This window comes from Alligator sinensis, unplaced genomic scaffold (genome assembly GCF_000455745.1).
Source record: "Alligator sinensis unplaced genomic scaffold, ASM45574v1 scaffold250_1, whole genome shotgun sequence".
NCBI lineage: Eukaryota > Metazoa > Chordata > Crocodylia > Alligatoridae > Alligator > Alligator sinensis.
Window position 1 is genome coordinate 2602032 of NW_005841888.1, and position 21390 is coordinate 2623421.

The following is a 21390-nucleotide window of genomic DNA, read 5'->3' on the forward strand; positions in this document are numbered from 1 at the left end:
TACCACCACAAAAATACATTTTTTCTGAAAGTCTTACCGTCAGTGGTGATGTTGCTATTGTTGCAGGAAGTGACAACTACTACAACTACTAATGCCTAAGTAAAATGTAATGTTTGTGTTCATGTGTAAATTCTATTTCTTGTAAAATGATTTTCTTTTAAATATGACCTCATTATTCCATGTGTAAGATATTGAAGAAATAAGCAATGGAAGGACAAATTTCTTGGCTGCAAAACATTAAGCTGTTGTCTAAATTTAGAAAGTTTGGTAGACATGAATTAACAAGTTTATATAAAGTTAATTTTGGATCATGTTTGAGAGCTAATTGCTTTTACAGTTAGTAGAAGCTCTGATTGAAGTGACATTGAATGCGGTGCATGCCCATATACTATGTGTGTGTATGAAATATCCTGAATATGTGTGCGACCCTTTTGTATAGACAAAATCCTGCATATCCTAACAAGTCAATTAACATTTTAATATTGATACAGTTTTTGCAGAACATACATAACACCAACATTTTGCCTGCCCAGGTACTGGTAAACAAACCAGCTGAGCCCCCCTGTGTATTAATTGATTACATACAAAATATTATGTCTGTGGTATGTCAATAATTATCTTGGAGCACCCACAAATAAACATACATAAACATAGAATAACTATTAAAACATCCTTCAATTTTAGTGCCAAAATTGCCCTGCTGCTAATGAAAGCCTGCTGAAGAAATGGCTATACAATTGTTACTCCAGGTCACGTCAGACTGATAAATGAAAGGTTAGGTGAGACATGGCCCTAGCAACCAGATTTCCTCACCAAGCAAGAGGCAGTACCTCACATTGCTATCAGTGTTGTGGCCAGTGATGCACCTGCTAGCTCTCACAGAGCATCACATGTGTTGTTCCTGTGAGCACAGGCTCTCAGTAAGCCCGTTTTATTCAATCTGTGAAGCAGAGGAGCTGCCTTCCACACAGGAGGGCTGTGGCTATTGCAGTGAATACTGCACTCTGAAGCAATGGCAAGGAAAAACAATGATGGGTGAAGTTATCAGCACTTAAAACACCAGGATGCTTACTATTCTCTATTGTTGATGTATTTGAACAGGAGTAGGGATACTGACTCCCATTTTTCTGCTACAGAGAAGAAATTAAATAGAGATGCAGAAGACAGAAGGATTTAGCAGCTAAGAAGAACAAAATCAGTTTTGTGCTAATAGCCAAGTAAAAAATGCATTTAATGCTGCCTAGGAAGCACAATGGAATTTAGAAGACAAGATACCACTGCAGACTAGCAGCATGCCTGATTGCACTTGAGTTGAATCACTGTGAAGCAGCTTCATGTTGTGTTGTACCCTTTTAAGGCTGAATGAAGAATGGGAGAATAGGAATGGAGTTGTATACAGTATGTCTGCATAAAGGGAAAATATTATAGATCTGGTGGTATGTATTTTTTATTTTTAAAGAGGATTTAACACAGGTATGTACTCTCTATTACAACACCTAGTCTCATATGTGTTCCATCTTTCCTTTGTTTCTCCTCCTTATTTTCATTCTGAATGTACCTCCCACTGTTCTAGCTAATGTAATGCATTGATTTCTAACTGATTTGTTTTCTAGTGCTACAGTGTTAGTGAAGCTACCAAAACCACTGACTTATGAGTCAACACTTTATTAAAATGTTTTCACTTGCAATGTTATGATGTTGGTAAGTTCACACTGTAAGTCAATTAAAATAGCAGAAATAGATGAGTAGGAGATGCCCACCCTTAGTTCTTCAACTATGATTTTATTTTATGCAGATTAAGAATATTTTAAAGAGAATGATAATAAGCATAAAAAAGCAAAGCAGAAGCATTCACTATAAATGAATAGTGAAGATGTGGTCTGTTTTTCGTTGTGCTGTCCAGTACTTTTTCTAGTTCACGGTAGGATTAGCAATAAATTCAGCTTTACAGATGCTTATGAATTTCTGGCTTCTGATTAATCTTCAAGATGAACACCCTGCAGCTTTGCTCTGAAGAGACAGCTTGCTTAAAGCATTTAAAAACTATACCTATATAGATATAATATATATAAAATATGCTTCCTTGCTTCCCAGATTCCATAGGCTAACAGAATGTATAACTATTTAATACCATTCTGTTCATCATCCTTTTGTTCTGTAAGAAGGTCATCTTATTGAAAAATTGAATAATATGAGAGTATTTTACCTTCTTCATATCCGGAGACTGCGACAGCACTTTAAACAGTGTTGTTACAATCAAAGGTGTACCTGTTTGCTATTGTGTTTAAGGAGAGAAGAAGTTATTGGGAGTATACTAAGATGATGGTGCTCATTAACCCTTTCTACTTGCTTTAAAGCATGTAAAATGATCTTTCATGTTATTTTAGTGACAACTGACTGATTATTTAAAGTTTAAGCCAAATACAAAAACGTGTGCCCTTAAAATTAAAGCACTAATACTTGCTTTTAGTGGATGTGTCTGGCCAAATATATTTTGACTACAATAATTTAAATCTCAGGGGAAAATACTGGTTATTTTCTTGAAATCTTTCAAAATATTTAATAAACTGTTTAATTGGTCCGTTGGCTATTTTAAAAGTAAAAATTCTTCAAGCACATAGTGCACAGAAGGGTTAACTTCAGAGTTCCAGATTCTTAATCTTGACATTAACCCACAGTTGCCGGTAGTTCTTTTGCTCAAAAAGCTTTCTTTTTGCAAATGCTATTTGACAGCTTAGGTACAGGTGTTAAAGGGAGAGGAGGGAGGAAAACAGCCTACCATGAAGATTTAATTAAAATTCACTGAAAGCTAAAAATGAATGGCAGGTATATTTGTACTCTGAACAAAATGCCAGTGATGATATTGATTAAAATGAGTAGCTCATGTGAGAAATACACCTATTTATTGGCAAAATGGTATGAAATATATGTAATGAAATAGAAAATAAGTATACTGATGCTTATGTATGTTCTAAAAGTACATTCTGTTGTGTAAACATTCCACATACTAATGATGAATTAAAACAAAATTCTACTTAGTCTTAAAGTTGTAAGAAGAATGTAATATGGTGATATGAGGTAAAATATATGCTGTGCATCCTCTTCAAGCTGCTTGTGCTACATAGTAAAACATATTATGAATATAGGTATCATTACATCGTACTTCAAGGAAAGATTTCATATAGAGGCATACCTGGGTTTTAAAAAAGGCTTGCACCAAAAATAATTTCATTTTCTGTTTTTAACATGTTTTTAATGACAGTTGTTTCTACCTGTGCTAGTAATTTTACTAGACTATTCACTTACTCCTGCAGTGAAGTCATAATGCTGGAGTGCTAATGTTAGTGTGTTACTGTGAAAATACTTGTGACATCACAGTGTGCCACTGGGACTTCAGAGCAGAACCAGAAGGGAGGAAAGATTGATAGCTAATTATGAAAGAAAATGTCGACAAACATCTGAATGTTGCGACTAATTTGATTGATTTTTAACTACAATATTTTAATGTTTTTATCCAAGTGATAAAATCCCTTAAGCTTGCGTTTATAAATCAGTCATTGATATACAACTATGATATACTTTACTATGCCTTGTGAGACTGTTAAATAAAAGCTTTGAACTATTAGAAATCTCTCTGAAACATAAAAATTCTTTGGCACCTAAGACCATTCTTGTAGTGTCTTGGTCTTCTTTCCATAGGGTTCACCAGAGTTAGGATACTGAGATCATTCTTAACTATTTTTTTATAGGTTTTTAAAACTATCCAATAAACGTAATGAAAATCAAGTATATTGTAATTTCAATACAAAAAGTAAGTAGGGGCTTCATGTATTACTGAATGTTTTGAAGCCTAGGTACTAAGGGATTCAAATCCTGGTGCGTGCTTAACATCTGTAATTCTCATTGACATCAATGGAACTTGCAGGTGCTTAGCAGATCTTGAGACTGGGTCTAAGAATGGATGCATGTGTGTATGCGCATAGAATACAATATGCTAAATTGTAGTTTAAAGATTTTATCAGCATGAGTTAAGGTTTGTAATTATTGTGTTTTTCGTAAGTATCTAAAGCAACAAGTGGATATTGCAGATAATCTAAAATAAAGGGTCATTATACAGAATTGTGTATTTGTGTTTTATATCTTCTGTGTGCTTACTAGAACTACTATTTTAGAGGACTGTTTGAAATTATTTAGTTTTATAGGTATTCTTTACATCCTTCCACCTGTTAGGTACCTTGTGCGCATTTTGTAATTGGGAGTGGAGGAAGAGAAGAAATAAAGCAAATACATTTTTAAACCACTATAAATTACCAAATGTAAAATTAGTATAGACTGAAAATGTCATAAAAATAAACACGGATATCTTCAAACTCTCCCTAGCTAGGCTTTATTGTAAAAGGTTCATATAATATGGAGGATGTCCCACCAAACATGTTGTTTGGTCAAGGGCTCAGTACTTACTGTCCTAAGTCTCAGGCTACTATATGTTTTTGGTTGAAACTGTGTGTGTAAAGGTAAAGAATGAATATTCTGACTACTTCCTAATTTAATAATATATTGCAACCGTTTAAAGTTGCTTTAGAGAATCAATTGTTAGGGAGAGAAGAGTGGTCAGAATGACAGAGAGGCAGTGAATAGTCTGTAATAAATTCAATTTTTATAATGTTTGTTTATTACATAGATATTCCCTCTGCATGTGGGATATATGCAATATAATATCTAGTTTATTACTTGCATATTGTGGGTGTAATATTGCAATACTTGTGCATGGATGTGGGAGTTTTGCCAGAATAAGGACTGAATCAATATTTGGCCAATTATGATGATGTCTTTTATATTTGATCATTAAACAAAATGTTATATATTTCATATTGATTCTTTTATTGCACCATTGCAAAAACAGTGAAGAATTTTATATATGCACAATTTAGCCTGGCCAGAAAAAAGCACAAATATACAATAATCAAATAAATATGCATAGTTTCCACAGTAAAGTGCATCTTATAATGATTTAAATGAGTGTGCAGTTGATATTCCTTATAATTAAGATACATTAATATACCTTATTAAAAAGTTTTCTTTAAGCACAGGAACATGTAACAAAATAATGCAGAAAACCAGAGTTTCTGTGTTATCTGACATTAGCATGTGTTCCTTCTGTTTTGTGGTATATTTAGATAAAATATATTGTCACTTAGTAGTTACTAAGGTGAAACAGATCTTGGCATTAGCTATATCTACTTTAAGTTTTCTTTACATGTAAAGAAAACACATTTCATAAAGCATGTATTCTCCTCTACAGTTTTAGTTAAGGTCACTGCTCCAATGCCCTGAGGAATAATTTGCTTAAGTATGATTTCCTATTTATAGTCATAAATTTCATACTGAACATATATTTCTAGGGAGAAAAATACAGGAGAGTTATATTAAGAGTCCCAGTTAAGTATGGGTTATTTATCCACATTTTACAGATAGCTTACTACATTCATAATTGAGGTTACAATTAATTTTTTTGTTAACGCTGTCAAGAAACAGGACATAAAGGTATAAATTGGCTCAACTGAAAAGATGACTATAAAATACATTTCTAAATCTCCACTGCTCTCTGACAAAACTGTAATAAACACTTACCCACATAGCTACATTTTCTTTTCCCTCTTGGTTGTTAAAATAATCTGGCTGAAAAAATAAATTCATTTTCTGTCCAACTTTACTTATCCCAGATGATTTGGGATTTATGCAAAGCTGTCCTGCACAGTGTTGAAAGAATATATAGCTATGTACTATTAAGTAGTTCAAATGGAATAGCAGTCAACTATTGAAAACATCTACTGGTATCAGAGAGTCATAGAGAAGTAACACTGGAAGGGATCTCCAGAGGTCATCTAGTCCAACCCCTTGCCTGAGGCAGGATCATCCCAAACCAGGGATCACTAATCCACATTAGTTCATCTTAATAACCCAGATTCTGTTCCAAGTCATATTGATATAAAGCAGGTTAAAGTCAATAGTGCCACCAGTGCTTTAATCATCCCTATATTTTATCTTACACCAGAGTGGCAGTTCAGGATTAGATCATTGCTATAAGTAGATAGATTTTTAACAAGTGTCTCACAACATTCTTCTTTACATATAAAGTAGGCTAGTTTGTGCAGGGTACTTCAAAAGTATACAAGCAGAATTTACAGAATAAGTTTGGTGACATTGAACTGAGTGTTGTCTTCCTGCAGTCTAGTCTTTCTCTTCATTACATAGATCAGCCATGTAGTCAGTATCTATTGGGCCATATCTGTTTTACTTCTCCTTCTCCTTTATAGTGTGCCTTTATAACATGTTAAAAGAAAAGAAGAAAGATAAGCCTTTAAGACATGCAGGGTCAAAATCACTAAGAAACGCTATGGTTGAAAATAAGCAGCTTGAATTGCAAGTGAAAATTAGTTGGCAACCTCTGTGGTCAGTGGCTCACAGGTGTACTAGTAATATGAAAGATTATCAAATCAGTGGGTAGCCACATTCTGCACTACCACAATTGCTGACATTTCTAAATGATCTTCAACGATCTTCAAGCCACTATATATGTTTAAAAAAAGCCCACAACTATTTGGGCATAAAAAAGTAATGACTCTTGGATTGCAATGATTAGAAGGAAAAGGATAATATATATGTTCTTTCAGTTGAAGACCAATATAATATTGTATCATTCTTCCCATCATTTCCTTTTAGCCAGTTAATATAATAGCTGCCTATGCAAAGAAAAGCTAACTCTTGTACTAATACTCAGGAATGGGTAACTCTAACATGTGGGTCCCATAAAAGTGAAACAGTTCCAATCAGTTTTTGGTTGTAGCCGTGCTGGTCTAAGGACATAGGCAGGTGAGGTTCTTTGAGTAGATGTGATATTTTCTTATCACAGATAAAAGATAGATATGATTATTTATGATTAAAAGATAGATGGGATTGAGCTTGAAAGCTTGCTAAGAACTTTTTCCCACTACTCAGTTGGTCTAATAAAAGATATTACATCTACTCAAAGAACCTTGCCTGCCAAACAGTTCAATGTCATTTTCATATTGATAGGTTCTTTGGTTTGAAGAGCTGTCTCCCACTAATGACCTCATAGGCGTATTGAATGGAAACAAAGCCCTGCAGTTCCTCAGATAATGGTTTCTCCAGGTACAAAATAACTGAGCTATTCTGTTACAGTGCTGTCAGTCTTTGTCAGAGTCTGCAGATAGGTCTATTTTATAGCATGTGTAATATTAACAGAAAAGGCATTAATCTGACAGTCTTTACAAGCAGTTTGTGGAATATGTCATAACATAATTCCTAATTCTCACTATTTAAGCATAGTAAAAATAGCAACAAAAATGTATTTTGTTTTTTAAAATTGAAATTCATTTGAATTGTCTACAATAAGAGAATTTTATTAGTATAGTTATACCACTATATTTAAACCTGCAAAACAATGTAAAGTAGATGGTGTGAAAGTCTAATTGTATTTTATATAAGTATAATTAGATTGGTATAAAAGTGCTGAGACTGTTTTCCCCATTGGCATTTTATACTGTATAAGTACAATTATATTAGCATAACCATTTCTCTATTAATACATTTACTGGCATTAGCTAAATTGGGTTTAAAAAAATCATCTCTCTGAATGACATAGCTGGTAAAACTTAATTGTAGGCCAGGCCTTCATTGACAGAGGCAGAGCCTGCAGATGTGAACATGCTTTAAGATCTGGTCCTCTGGGTTCTAGTTCTTGTTGTGATGCTTGCTTGCTAAGTGACTTGTGACAAGGTTACTTCTCTTTGCCTCAGCTTCCACAGTTGTGAATTTTGGATATCTATATCCTCTACCCATTACAGCTGTGTTGAAATGTGTAATTATTTTATACTTGTGAGGGACTCTGAATCTTGAATGAAAGGAAAGCATTATGGGATTATTATTCATGACTTTAGGCACTCACCTGGGATGCTAGCAGTGCACAGATTCATCACTTCAAGAGAGCAGGAGGGGCATCTACTTTTCCCATAGACTCCTCAGGGGGTGTGTGTGTGTGTGTGTGTGTGTGTGTGTGTGTGTGTGTGTGTGTGTGTGTGTGTGTGTGTTCTGTGAAACAAACTTCAGTTAAAACTCCTGCCCTGTGGGTGGCTGGTGTCAAAGAGGGCATGGGCTCACACCAGGCCTGCCTTAGCAGTGTCAGCCTGGTGATGCCTTCCTTACAGTAACAAAACAATATTATAGTGAAAGATCCAGGCTATTTGTTCATCAAGAAGTATAACATGAGGGCCATCCATAGCCTTTGTTTGTAGTCTCTGGGATGGGAGAAAAAATTATAGGAGGTCATTCTGTACTTACCTTCATTTCCACAGAAGGCGCACACAACAGATTCCCTTCCCCGGCCACTTCCCATCTCCTGACTTCTGAGTGCTCCTCTGCCACCTGGTGACTGAACCTAATATGAATAGAGTGATTTTTAAGTAATCATGACATAGTTATCTGTGAAAAGGAAATAGATCAGAGCTATAATGACCCAAAGAAGCTACTGCCATTCTGTGTGGGTAAATATGGCCCCATGAAAGTCTGCAAGGTTATCAATGATATATGGCCCCTGAAGTGATCTTAAATTAGCTCTATTTAGCAAATCTGTTTGTCTTTAATAGTACACCTTTTAAAATTGCTTGGGTGTTTACTAATACCTGAATGGAAATAAATCACATTGAGCAAGATGTGTTTGCTATTACATTTAAATAAGGTTCTTAGGGGCCTTTGATACAAAGCATAAATTAGGTATTTGATGGAAATTAGACATATGATTGGCTCTGAAGGAAGGTTTCCTTAACAAAGGAGTTAAACCTAATTTTAAAATGTTCCAGAAATGTTCCACATTCCAGTGAAAGATTCATTATGCCCTAAAATGTCTCAGCCTGAACAGTTAAACTAGCTATAGCAGCAAATAGGAAGCAGGCAGCAAGCAGGGATTAGATGTAATACATTTGTTGTTGGCCTTATGCCCTAAATTCCATCAGAAATATGTAACACATGAATAGAGTTACTTAGGTGGTCAGAATGAAAAAAAAGTCATGGGCAGAGTAAGTACAGGAGTCACACAGTTCATATCCAGCTCTGCCAGTTCACGAACTGACAACTGATGTCTTCTGGAAAAGCTAATTGATGTTTCTAAGTTTAGAAACATACCTCAGGATGCTTCCTGCCTCCAGGTATATCAGGTGAGAATTAGACTACCTTTATATTAATGACATTTTCATGATATTCAAAAAAGTGTCATTTCTTTGTCTCAGAATGCATGCATTCTCATTGAGATCCATTCACCTTCCACACATTGCGCACTTTTATTCAATTCTTTAAAACCTCACTTTAGCAGTAAGTGTAGGAGAACACCAAATCAATAGAGCTATTTTGACTCTTACTAGTTGAAGACATGGCTCACATTCTGTGAAGTTGTCATCATGTGTGTGTGTGGAAAAACAAGGCTTGCTGGAGAAGAAAGATGTGTTGTGATGGCAGAACAGAAATAGACTTGCATGAGGTCCTAATCTGTCTACACCTGGGAAAGGACTGAGTAAGGCATTGCTTCTACTCCAGGAGTACTGCTAGCCAGACTTCTACTGACTAGACCTATGCTCCATGCAATGCAGAGCGTATTGCTCCTGTGACATATGCTACTAACCTAATGTGCATCACTGACTGGAACGCAAGTATATTCTCTACAAAGAATGCTATACTAAATTTTAAGGGTCAAGGAGCATGGGCAGTGCGTTTCTGCTTTTGAAGAAGGAAGAGAATACCTACACTCCTTTCCTCCTCTGTTTTCATTTACTGTCATAAGATAGGCTAGAACCCTTCATGTGTATTTTGTATGAATGAGCTTCCTCACCTATTTTTTGTGCCAAAGAATTTTTAGTTGTTTTAGAAAGATTTAGAATGGTCTCAAATTGTCCATTTTAAATCTACTGCATTCTGAGGTTTGTAACACATCATGCATTGATCATATTAGGAATATAGAAACTGGTATACCAGAAAGAATATTTGGTTTCTATTTCTTCCACTGGATTACTTCCATTATACCAATCTCATCTATTTTTCTGGCAGACAGTGGCTAATGCTGAATCTTTCAGATAAAGGCAAAAAAAAAAAGACAAAAGGGAAAAATGAATAAAAATAATTTCCCTAATTGCCTGTTCCCACATGTACACTGAAGAAAATGTCTTCTAATCTAAGATGGTGATCAGCTTCCTTAAATTAGCTACTAGGACAATCAAATTGCAATGTTTTCCCTTAACTGGAAGTACTATTCTTATTCATATTGCTACCCTGGTTTGAGCTATTTGCTTTGCTCTTATTTGATAAGAATGAGTCTGAGGTGAATAATACTGTATACAGAAAATTACTCTGTTTTTTTACATGTATTATGGGTTAAGTTTCTGTATATTATTGAATATGTTAAGCTTCCATCTGATCTTCTCTTAATATATTTTTTCCTTTCTAGACCAAAAGACCATAGTTTTGTTGCATCTCTTATACTTGGGCTCAACACTCGTAAATCAAATTCTTAGGTCTCCTGCAATTTTCACATATATTTTTGAAAAAAGAGAATTAAGACAATGTTTTGGATGAAAAAGTCCCATCAGTTTTCATGATGAACTGATTTTTTTCTTCTTAGTCTTCTTTTCATTCTTAATACAGGCAGTCTAAAATTTTGGGTACCGATGCTTAGGAGTGAGGGAACAGAGCAAAGTCAGGGAGGATACTTTCACAGAGCACAGGAGAGCCCTAGAAGGGTAGGCCAGACAGTACACCAGGTGCTAAATGTCTAGTTCTCCAGCCGTCATAATGTCTCATTCAATCAGAGGAAGAGTAAAATACTTCCTATAGCACACAGTTGCAATATTTTGTATAGATCTTGCCACACCCTGGAGGATGGACCCAGTAGCATTTTTGTTTCCTACTGCTATTCTTGCCTGGGAAACATTCTGTTCTTAATTTTTTCAGTTGCTGCAGCACATTACCTAGATGACTGAATGGTACTGTGCACAGTATTCAGTGTGAATGCAGACCGCACCAAAAATGGATATTTAATCTAATTTTCAAAGAATTTGATTCCAGTCTAGTGGATCTAATTCAGTCCTGGAGCAAGCATGCAGAGGCCACATTGAGATGAATGAGTTTTACCCACTAGCATTAAAGATATTTAGCCAAGTATATATTATTAACACTTATGCTAACAATCTAAGGAAAAATTATCCCCCTTTTAAAAACTCCAGCCTTCTTAGAATATAAACTACAACTTGAAGCATCAGGTTTTATGTTGTTAAATGTTGTTTCTATGCTTTTGTTACATTAAAAAGTATTTTAAAATTGTTTATCAGACAGTAAGAGATAGTTTACACTGGGGTTACACTGCTGTAACACTGTTCTTCTCCAAGGGGGTTGTATGAGAGAGAGAGTATTAGACCATAAAATTCAACAGAATAGACATGACAAAATCAGACAACTACAGAGTTAGGTAAGTAAAGTGAATTTAATTGCCTGAAGTGTTCATTGAGCCCCTTAAATTTTTTATGACACAGGCATGATTAGTTACATAAAACAAAACTGGCATAAAGTTAAATGAAAGCATTTCATATTTTTAATTACATTAAGGTCCTGATCCAGCTTCTAATGGAGCCTTTCCATTAGCTTCCTTGACTTCAATGAGTTTGATCAAGTATTTCAAAAGCCAAAATAACACGTCACTGAACATATACATGATATAGGAATAGACTATATGACAGAACATGTCCTTTGAATAGCCTGCTATTTTTTAGGAATAGGAAAGACTTTCTTTTTAATTTGATCTGCTGTTTCTTATTGTTCTAAAGTGTGTATACTATATTTGTTTAGAACACTGGTCACCAACCATTTTGACCCAGTTCAGGTGAGAGGTACATGTGCAGGAGCATGCTAGGACCCAGCCACTGGGGTGGCAGGAGTACAGTTCCTACTGTCACTGCTTCTTCCCACAGATGCCTGGGAAAGTGCTGGCCTCTGAAGCCCCCAGCCGGCAAATGCCACTGAAGCCCAACATTCACAAGCTGGATCAAATGGCTCTATGGGCCACATCTGGCCTGCAGGCCATAGGTTGTGACCCCTGTTCCAGACTGCGTAGTTTAGTGCATCAGTGAATCAAACTAGCAGAGATCGTACTAAGTAAATACTGGAGGTAAAGCAATTTAAAGTTATTTCCACTAGTAATTCTTTAATATTATCACTGGCATTACTATTAACTATATTCAATTGTTTTTAAAAATGGTTTATCATATAGCAAAAGTGATGTAAATTCCAGAAATGTTTATTATTGCCATGTAATGGATTAAATGGTGAATTCTATTTTAAAAGCCATAATAACAAAATTCCCTCCTTTTTAGAGGCTGCATGGAGTCATGGGCAACAGAGCAAGATTTTACAACATGCACAGTCCTCCTTCAGGATTTGCTTTCTAACAAACAAATGTGTGCTTTTTGCTGTCAGATTAAACCAAAACATTTGTAGTTTTATATGCTCAGCACACTGTACCTGTCTACAGTCCCAGCTAATGAAGTGCATTTACCAATGATTCTATTGGAAATACAAATAAATGTTCTTCTGGATCCAAAATTTTGTTCTTTATGGGGGAAAAAGTAATATAAATTGCCCTCCATGGTTTCTGCCCTTTTAAAGAGCCTGATCTTGTCTTACATATATAAGATTTGCAAAGGAATGTTTACAAAGAAATTGGGAAATAGTACAAAAAAGAAAGAGAATTATCAGAGCAAAAAGGAACAAGACTTAACCCAGGCTGGACAAACAAAGAACCCCAAATTTTCAAATAGTTTGAAAAGCACTGTTAAAAAGATTGCAAAGTGTCCATCTGCTCGTAACTTATCAACTGAAGAAGAAGAAAGTATTCGAGAATTTTCACTTTCTCCAACATTCAGTTACAGAGTTGCTATTGCCAATGGACTACAAAAGAATATTTTTGTAACAAACAATAACAATGAGGATATATTTCAAGACCTCTCTTCTAATGATAGTTCATATTCTGAGTCATTAAGTGAAATAAAGGATTGTAAGACAAAAAAAGAGTATTTATCACACACAATGCCTGTGAGACGCAACAGAAAGAGTTTGAGCAGCCTAGCACCATCAGATGGAAGTTCTGATGGTGAACGTACTTTACATACATTAAAACTAGGAGCTTTACGAAAACTAAGGAAATGGAAAAAAAGCCAAGAATGCGTGTCGTCTGACTCAGAGTTGAGCACTTGGAAAAAAACATGGGGCCTAAGGAGCAAATCCTTAGACAGAACTGGTCGTCACCAAAAATCAAATACACTGGAACCTGGCTTTAGTTCTACTGGTTGTATTAGTCAAACACATGATGTTATGGAAATGATCTTTAAAGAGCTTCAGGGAATCAGTCAAATTGAAACAGAACTGTCTGAATTAAGAGGGCATGTAAATGCTCTGAAGCAATCAATTGATGAAATCTCTAGTAGTGTAGAGGTTGTGCAAAGTGAAATTGAACAATTGCGAACTGGCTTTGTACAATCCAGAAGGGAAACTAGAGATATCCATGACTACATTAAGCAAATAGGACATCCAGGAAACAAAGCAAGTCTTAGATTTTTAAATGTGCCTGAAGAAAGGTTTGAAAATATTGAAAATGTGGTGTACAAAATTTTAATAGAAAAAATGGGGTTCTCAGAGGCCCAAAACACTATTAAAATTGAATTTGCTCACAGGCTAGGCCAACAGAGAGACTGTCCAAATGCAAAGCCTAGACCCATACTTGTATACTTTGAATCATCTCAACAGAGGGATTTAATTTTAAAAAAATCTTATAAACTGAAAGGAACTGGAATTGGGATTTCTACAGATATTCTTTCTCATGACATAAGAGAGAAGAAAGAAAGAGGAATACCTGGCTCTCAGACATATGAAAGTATGGATATAAAGCTCTTAGCCTTGGAGCCAAGAACAAAAAAACATGATTGGGAATCATCTGACAGTGATAAAGACCTAGAATCTGATATAAATAAGAATAATTATGCAAAAATATCAAAATCAGCATTCCAAATAAAAGCAAGCACTTCAAAGGGGATTATGGAGTCCCCAAATACCAGACTCTGTAACAGAACTGCTGATGGCAGCACCTTTTCAAATAAAACAGATTATGCTGAAGAGTCACCAGAATTTGACAACTTAGAAAAGCAATCCAAACACTACTATTCAGATATGACACCTCTGTGGCATTCACAGAATGACTTTGCAACACCAAAACTTAGCCGTTCTGAGTCAGATTTTTCAAAATTATGTCAGTCTTACTCGGAGGATTTTTCAGAGAATCAGTATTTCACTAGAACTAATGGTAGTTCACTGTTATCTTCCTCAGATCGAGAGCTTTGGCAAAGACGGCAAGATGATTCAGCCAATTGGTATGGTAGCTCACAGGATCAGACTCTTAACCAAGATATGCAGAATTATGCAGAACAAAATGAGGTTGAAAACACTGAAACAGTTGACAGCGGTGTAAGCAATGGAATAATGTGCGTATCTGGTGACAGGAGCCATTATAGTGATTCTCAACTCTCCTTGCATGATGATCTCTCACCATGGAAAGATTGGAATCAGTTGGAACAAGGCACAGATTTGGGCCTAGACTCATCCACGCAAGAAGTTTTTGTTTATGACTTGAGCAGCCCTTCGGACCAACAGATAGATTTTGAAAAGTGTCAAAGTTCTGACCTCCAGTACGATACTGAAAGTTATGATTTTACCCTTGATGGTAATTCACCATCATGTCCTGGCCTTGAGAGTGAATCGCAAAGTCAGTGGATTAGCCAATATGATGATTATCAGGAAACAAATTCTAACTCCATTTATCAAAATCAAAACCGATTGCCCATGATGTATCGAAGTCAAAGTGAACTACCAAGTGATGACTCAGAGGAAGCACCCCCTAAATCATGGCATAGCCGACTGAGCATAGATCTCTCTGACAAAACTTTCAGCTTTCCCAAATTTGGATCTACCCTCCAACGTGCTAAATCGGCCTTAGAAGTGGTCTGGAATAAAAGCACACAAAGTTTAAGTGGGTATGAGGATAGTGGATCATCATTTATGGGAAGATTTAGAACTTTGTCCCAGTCTACTGCTAATGAATCAAGCACAACACTTGATTCTGATGTTTACACTGAGCCTTATTATTACAAAGCAGAGGATGAGGAATATTTTGTTGAACCAGGTGATGAGAACGAAACAGATTACGTAGAAGTAATGGAACAAGTCCTTGCTAAGCTAGAAAATAGAACTAATATTAATGAAACAAATGAACAGGTCCAGGAATATAAATGTGAACAGTCTTCCTATGAAACTCCTTATGCAACACTACAAGAAGATGAATATGATAGCCAGTATGACAATCTGGCTAGTAAAGATGTAGTGGAGTTTAATTATATGCCTTCTGAAATGGAAGTAAGGGAAGATGAAAACCAAAATGTTCCAGAGACACCTCGTGAAATTCCAAAGACAAAAAGAATACGCCCATCATTTAAAGAAGCTGCTTTGAAAGCATACAAGAAACAAATGAGCGAATTGGAGGAGAAGATCCTTGCTGGAGGTACTAATATTTAAAAACTGACTTGTAAACAAAATGTGTTGCCATTATCATTAAAGTTGGCCATTGTTCCTTACATATAGGGTTCAATCCTGTGTCCATTGAATTGAATGACAGAACTACCATTGACTTCAGGATGAACTATACTAGATTCTATTTAATAAAAATACCTGCTTTCAAAATTGAGGTGCAATTTTTGGCTTTTCTGAAGTCAATAGGAGTTTTGCATTGACTTCAATGCGACTAGAACTTCATCCTGAGACTGTATTCTGGAAGATTCGGTTGCATACTGAATGCAGTTAGCTTTTTGTTAGATTTAATACACTAAATAGGCTCTAAGAACAACGGAATTTGTGTATTAAATGACTAGTTAATGAAAAACAATTTTAACAGGATTTATACTCAAGATTTGTAGATAGAAAATACTCAAGATTTATACATAGAAAATAATTTTTTATTCAGTAAGTTTTCATATAACTTTTATATTAGTCATTATATTTATTACTTAAAGTAAACTAATATGGCAATGGGTTTCTAATGAATTTTCATATAAGTGATCGGTTTTATGTTCAAGGATCTAATATGCAACAGAGAATCCTATGCAGCTGTGATTAAACTATTAAGTATTGGTCTAAATTCTGTCCTTAATTACACCTGAGCAAGCCCACTGAAGTCAGTCCTAACATAGGAAGTAAAAGAAGTAGTTGTATGTGATGGCTTCTGGACAACAGGAAACCAGGAGCTTAAATCTTGCAGAAGTTAAAGGAGTTGCACGACACAGTTTAGTCCATTCTTTTTTATTTTTTGTATGAATAGCTTCATAATCAAATATTAATTAAATATGTATATGAGTACAATACTTGTAGCAATCTACAGAAGACAGACAGACTTTTAAAATATTTTAAATGTTAAAAAAATGTTTGTGCTATTAATTGTGACTGCAGATGGTAATTGTCACCTTGACTAAATCTTAGTTTATATTTTTATAGCTGCCATACAAAAATATAACCTCATACTTTCAGCTGTAAGATGAAACATTATGCCTTCCACCAAAGGAATTTGTTTTTTTATGGTAATCAGTGCTTCAGAATTTGTGAATGCTATAAAAAAAAATTTGTACTTGAGGAAATTGCAAGTATGTGGCATATCTAAATAAGTACCATTCCAACAGAGTTTCATATTGGGTTTAAATAATATCTATTTTGCAAACATGCTTCTTCACTAGTATGCTAGAAACCAGACACTATTTACTGAAAATGGGTCAGCAATTTGACCTACAGAGACCTAAAATTGTAAGTCCATAAAATTACTTGCCAAAAGATTATGCCAAAAGGTCAAGAGAGTAAATAGTTAGTCATGGTGCTTATGCAATATTGTGTATTAGGAACAGTTAGAGGTTAGAAAAGTAATGAATTGTTAAGCAAGCCAAAAGTGGTAAATGTTAATACATTAAAACAGTGTTAAAGAGTACTTCCAGTAGAGGCAGCCCATGTTTTTGTATATGTTAGTTGGACATTATGCATCTTGCACAATCAGCTTTCTAAAATGCAGATATGCTTTTCCCTTAGTCCAAAAAATGAAAATATTTCTATTACAGCCTGTCAAACAAATTCACTTTATTGAAGTCTTAATTTTATATATTTTGTTGTAAATTCTTGGACTATTTCTGCTAGCACATTAGAAAAAGCCTCATTCCTTGAAAAAGTAACCAAGGTGTAAGGCTGGTACACTGCATTCTGTCCCTCCTCTACTCACTCTGCTGGAGTACTGTGGGGCACAGATCACTTTTCAGACAGTTGTACATCAGGCCAGGGGCTGTCTCCAAAATCTGATCCATCTAAAAAGAAATCTCCAAGAGTCGAGTGCATGGTACCCAGGTAGTTTACAGGCCAGCTGACTACACTGAATACACTGGGGCAGGCAAAATATGGCCCACAAGCTAGATCTGGCCTGCCAAGCACTTTGATCTTGCCTGCAATGCACACTAACAAATTGTGCCCTGCCCAGCCTGTCTGCCCATGAGGGTGAGAGGGAGGCATCTGGCCAGCACACAGCTCTGGGCAGGGCTGTTGCTGCCATTGCTGCAGCCCCTGGGGACCTGTTCTACTTTCCTGGTCTTCTGCCAGCTTTGAGCAGCAGGTAGGAAAGTGGTGGGGGTGAGGCTGCAGCTAGCATAGGGCTGGAGCTATCACCAGTGGGGAACCTGCACCCAGGGGGCAGCAGCAGCACAAAACTCAACTGAGCAGCATGTGGATGTGAGGGAGAGTGGGTGGGTGTGGGGACCCTCCGCCCACACTCTGCCCTTGGCACACAGACCCAGCAGGTGGTGGCATTGGCAGAAGCAGAAGGCAGGGGCACTCAGGGTGCTTGTGCCCAGCACAGGCACCCAGTGGGGTGCGGTGCCAGCCAGTGCTGGACATCATGCCAAGGGGCACAGCCTCTGCCAGGCCACCTCTATCGCCAGCATTCCCTGTGCACACATGCAAGTCTTGCACTCACACAGTACTGGAGGGAAGCCCCAGGCACCAGACACAGCTGCCTTCACTGCTGGGGCTACGCAGAACAGGAGAGAAGCCCTAGGTACCTTCCATTGAGGGCAGGGAAGGCAGCTGGCTCCAGCACCTGGGGCTTCCTTCCCATGCCTCGTGAGTGTGGGAAGCAGTGGTGATACATGCCTGGTGATAGTGGCCTACTGTTGCTGTGCCATGGCAGGAGTGTGGGGGTGTCCCACAACCCCCAACATATACATGACCCCCGAACATACCCTATGCCCCCCACACACACAATCACAAACCGCACCATACACATACACCCACACCCCTAATACCCCACCCTACACACACACATACCCACACCCCAACATACACACCCACCCACACCATATACACACACCCACACAACCACTCCGCACCATATGCACACACACCAACAAACCTACCCACACCCCACCACACACACACATCCACACACACACCCACACCCCTCCATACATACACCCTACAATATAGAAGACTAAGAATTAATTTTTTGTTATTATGCAGTCACCTCTATATACACTACACAAGCACAAATCATGACAAAAATATTTTTTGTAATAAAATTAAAATATGTTATAGTAGGTGTTCGACTTTTAGTGTATGGTTTGGGGGTTTTTTTCTGTTTTTCTAAGATGGCAACCCCCCCCCCCTCCAAAAAAGAGTATTTCCAGGGGACAATGGGCGGGACTTCTGGTGGCAAAGGTCATGGGTTAGAGATGGGACTTCCAGTCCCAAAATGGTGACCAAGGGGCAGAGCAACTGTCAAGGGGCAGGGCTACCCATGCGGCCCTCAACAGCTCACCAAAACTTGTTAAGCGGCCTTCCTCCTGAAATAATTGCCCACCCCTGGATTACACCCTCAGCGTATCCATAACCATTTAAGCACAGAATGACCCTTCTGGAGTTTGGGTCCGTGTCACAAAGTATGTGACTTCACTGTTTTACCTATAATTCAGTAAGGCTTGTAGTTTCAGTACATTTTGTGCTTTCTGCACTTGCTGTGGGGAGAGGTACCCTGCACTTGGGATTAATAATTATGCAGTGGTGGTTAATAACAACTTTTTTGGCATTATCCCTCCTTTTCCTTTACTATGCCTGGCTATAGTAAGGTAGGTAGAAAGCATCTTGGGATGCTGGGGGGTAAGTGGGTTGAATTGAATCTGGAGGGGATCTAGGACAGAAGTTCAATAAATGAATTTAACCTAAATCAGTTAAATCTGATACTACGTCCATCCTGGTTTATCTTAAACTAGATTTAGCCATTTTGAAAGTAGTCTGTGTGCACTGAACTTTTGTTGTGTTACAGATTTGAACTGGTTTCCAATCGCTTATACCAGTTTATCTGTAACTTCTGTCCCAAGCCTTAAAGCCATGTGAAGCATGTTGTTTTAGGTATTTGCAAAATATCCCATAAAACTGTAGAAGGCCCTGGCTTAAAAATCACAATATACATGTAAAACTTTTTGGAATTTTTATTTGAAAATGCATTTTAAGATTCCTTTTGCTTTGTTTTCTTTCTGCTGAGTGAAATGCTGTGTGTTCCAGCCAGATCTTTCTTGCATTATCTTTCAGTGAGTAGGAAGGTCATGACACTGTTGAGATATTATTCCCGGATAAGGAAAATGCACTTTTATAACACTTTGTACTCCATCTCTGAAGAAAGGATTTTTAAAAAACATTTTTATCAGAGAAAAAATATTAAACCTCAATTTGTTTAAATTGTGCAGCAATTTTGAAGAATTTAAAAGAAATGTAAGAAACAAGTTGGCATTCACAAATTAATTTGTGAAAGAACTTTATAGCAGTTTCCCAGCCTGCCAGTTTTTGAACTTCTTTGCTTTTCTTTAAACTGACTTGTGCATAGTAAAAGGGCATTTAAATTCAATGATCTATTTCAAGCAATATCATTTGAGAGAGAACTATTTTAGCAATAACTATTCATATTTGTTAAAAACAAAGCAAAAAGAGGTAACCAATTTAGGTACATTTTTGTGAGAACTGCTGATTATTTTTCCATGTAACTATGATTCATAGTCAACTTGTGACTTCCTGTTTATGGGTAAAAGAATGCTGGTACCAGATCAAGCTTTTTGACGTAATCCTTACCATGTGATCAATTCATAAAGTGTGCTGTTTAAAGGTTCCATAATCTCCTTTTAACTTGAGTAGAGATTGATGGACAGCACAATGGTCAACCAGAGATAATACTAAATAATATGCAAATCTTGTTACTACAAATTGGGACCACAAAAAGGCTTAGATGTATAGATAAATTAGATATATTCTTTTAATCCCTTAACTCTTCAGTTAATGTCATCAGAAACTTTTGAGTACAAATAAAGTATCTATCTACAATGATCCTACTGGATAGTCCCGTTCTCTCTTTCTAATGGGAGAGATGAGACTACAGAGGATGACTGCTGTATTATGTAATAAGTTGCTGATGCCATGCTGGAGTGAAAGTAATAGGATGTATGTATGAGAGGAGAAGCAAATAGCATACAGGTAAGCTTGACACAAAAAGTGTTATAAGGACAGTGAGAAGTTCTGTGCTGTGTGTTATGCTTTGTAAAATCATCAAAACACTTAGATTATTCTATTCCAGAGCTACAGATGTGTTTCAAAAACAGAATCAGGAAAATGCTGCCTAATGGTTTATCCCTTGGTATAATTTAGATTTTTATTTATTGTAGTTTTCCTACTCCTAGTTCCAAACCTGTTAAACTTCTCTGCAGGCTCCCCTTTCTCTTTTAGGACACAATATTCCCCTTGCTGCTTCTGGGTAATATCCTACATTTCCCTGCCTGTGAGGACAATTTATCATCCTGTCGTTAGTTTCCAGACAATAATTTGTATTGTTGTTTTGATCATGTGGCAACTGGGTAACTGATTGAATTACTGAAATAGACAAATATTTCTGCAGATATTTTGAAGCATGGGGGTAGGCTGAATTTTACTCTTTGCCTTCTTGAATTTCTAGATTTTACATTTGCACTGACCACCGCTAGTTGTTGGAGTCTAAAGTTGCCTTTTCAGCAGTCAACAGAAGCTACCATCTTCTATTTGATTGCTAGAAAGGTGCAAGTCATCATAATTCATAGCAGCTAGTGGGATAGATGTAGCTTGTGCAATTGCTATGCATATTAGTGTCTTGCTGACAGTGGTGGGAAATTTGCTTATTCTGGGTATGCA

General features: G+C 36.7%; 1 protein-coding gene across 2 annotated transcripts in view; it reads left to right on the forward strand.

Moving 5' to 3' along the window:
- Positions 1 to 12702: 12702 nt before the first annotated feature.
- UNC13C (unc-13 homolog C) overlaps positions 12703 to 21390 on the forward strand; it is a 523785-nt gene continuing 515097 nt past the window's right edge. For both annotated transcript variants that reach the window (XM_006017955.1, XM_025197084.1), the window contains exon 1: positions 12703 to 15664. In XM_006017955.1, coding sequence (XP_006018017.1) covers positions 12703 to 15664 — 2962 coding nt within the window. The remainder of the gene's footprint in view (positions 15665 to 21390) is intronic.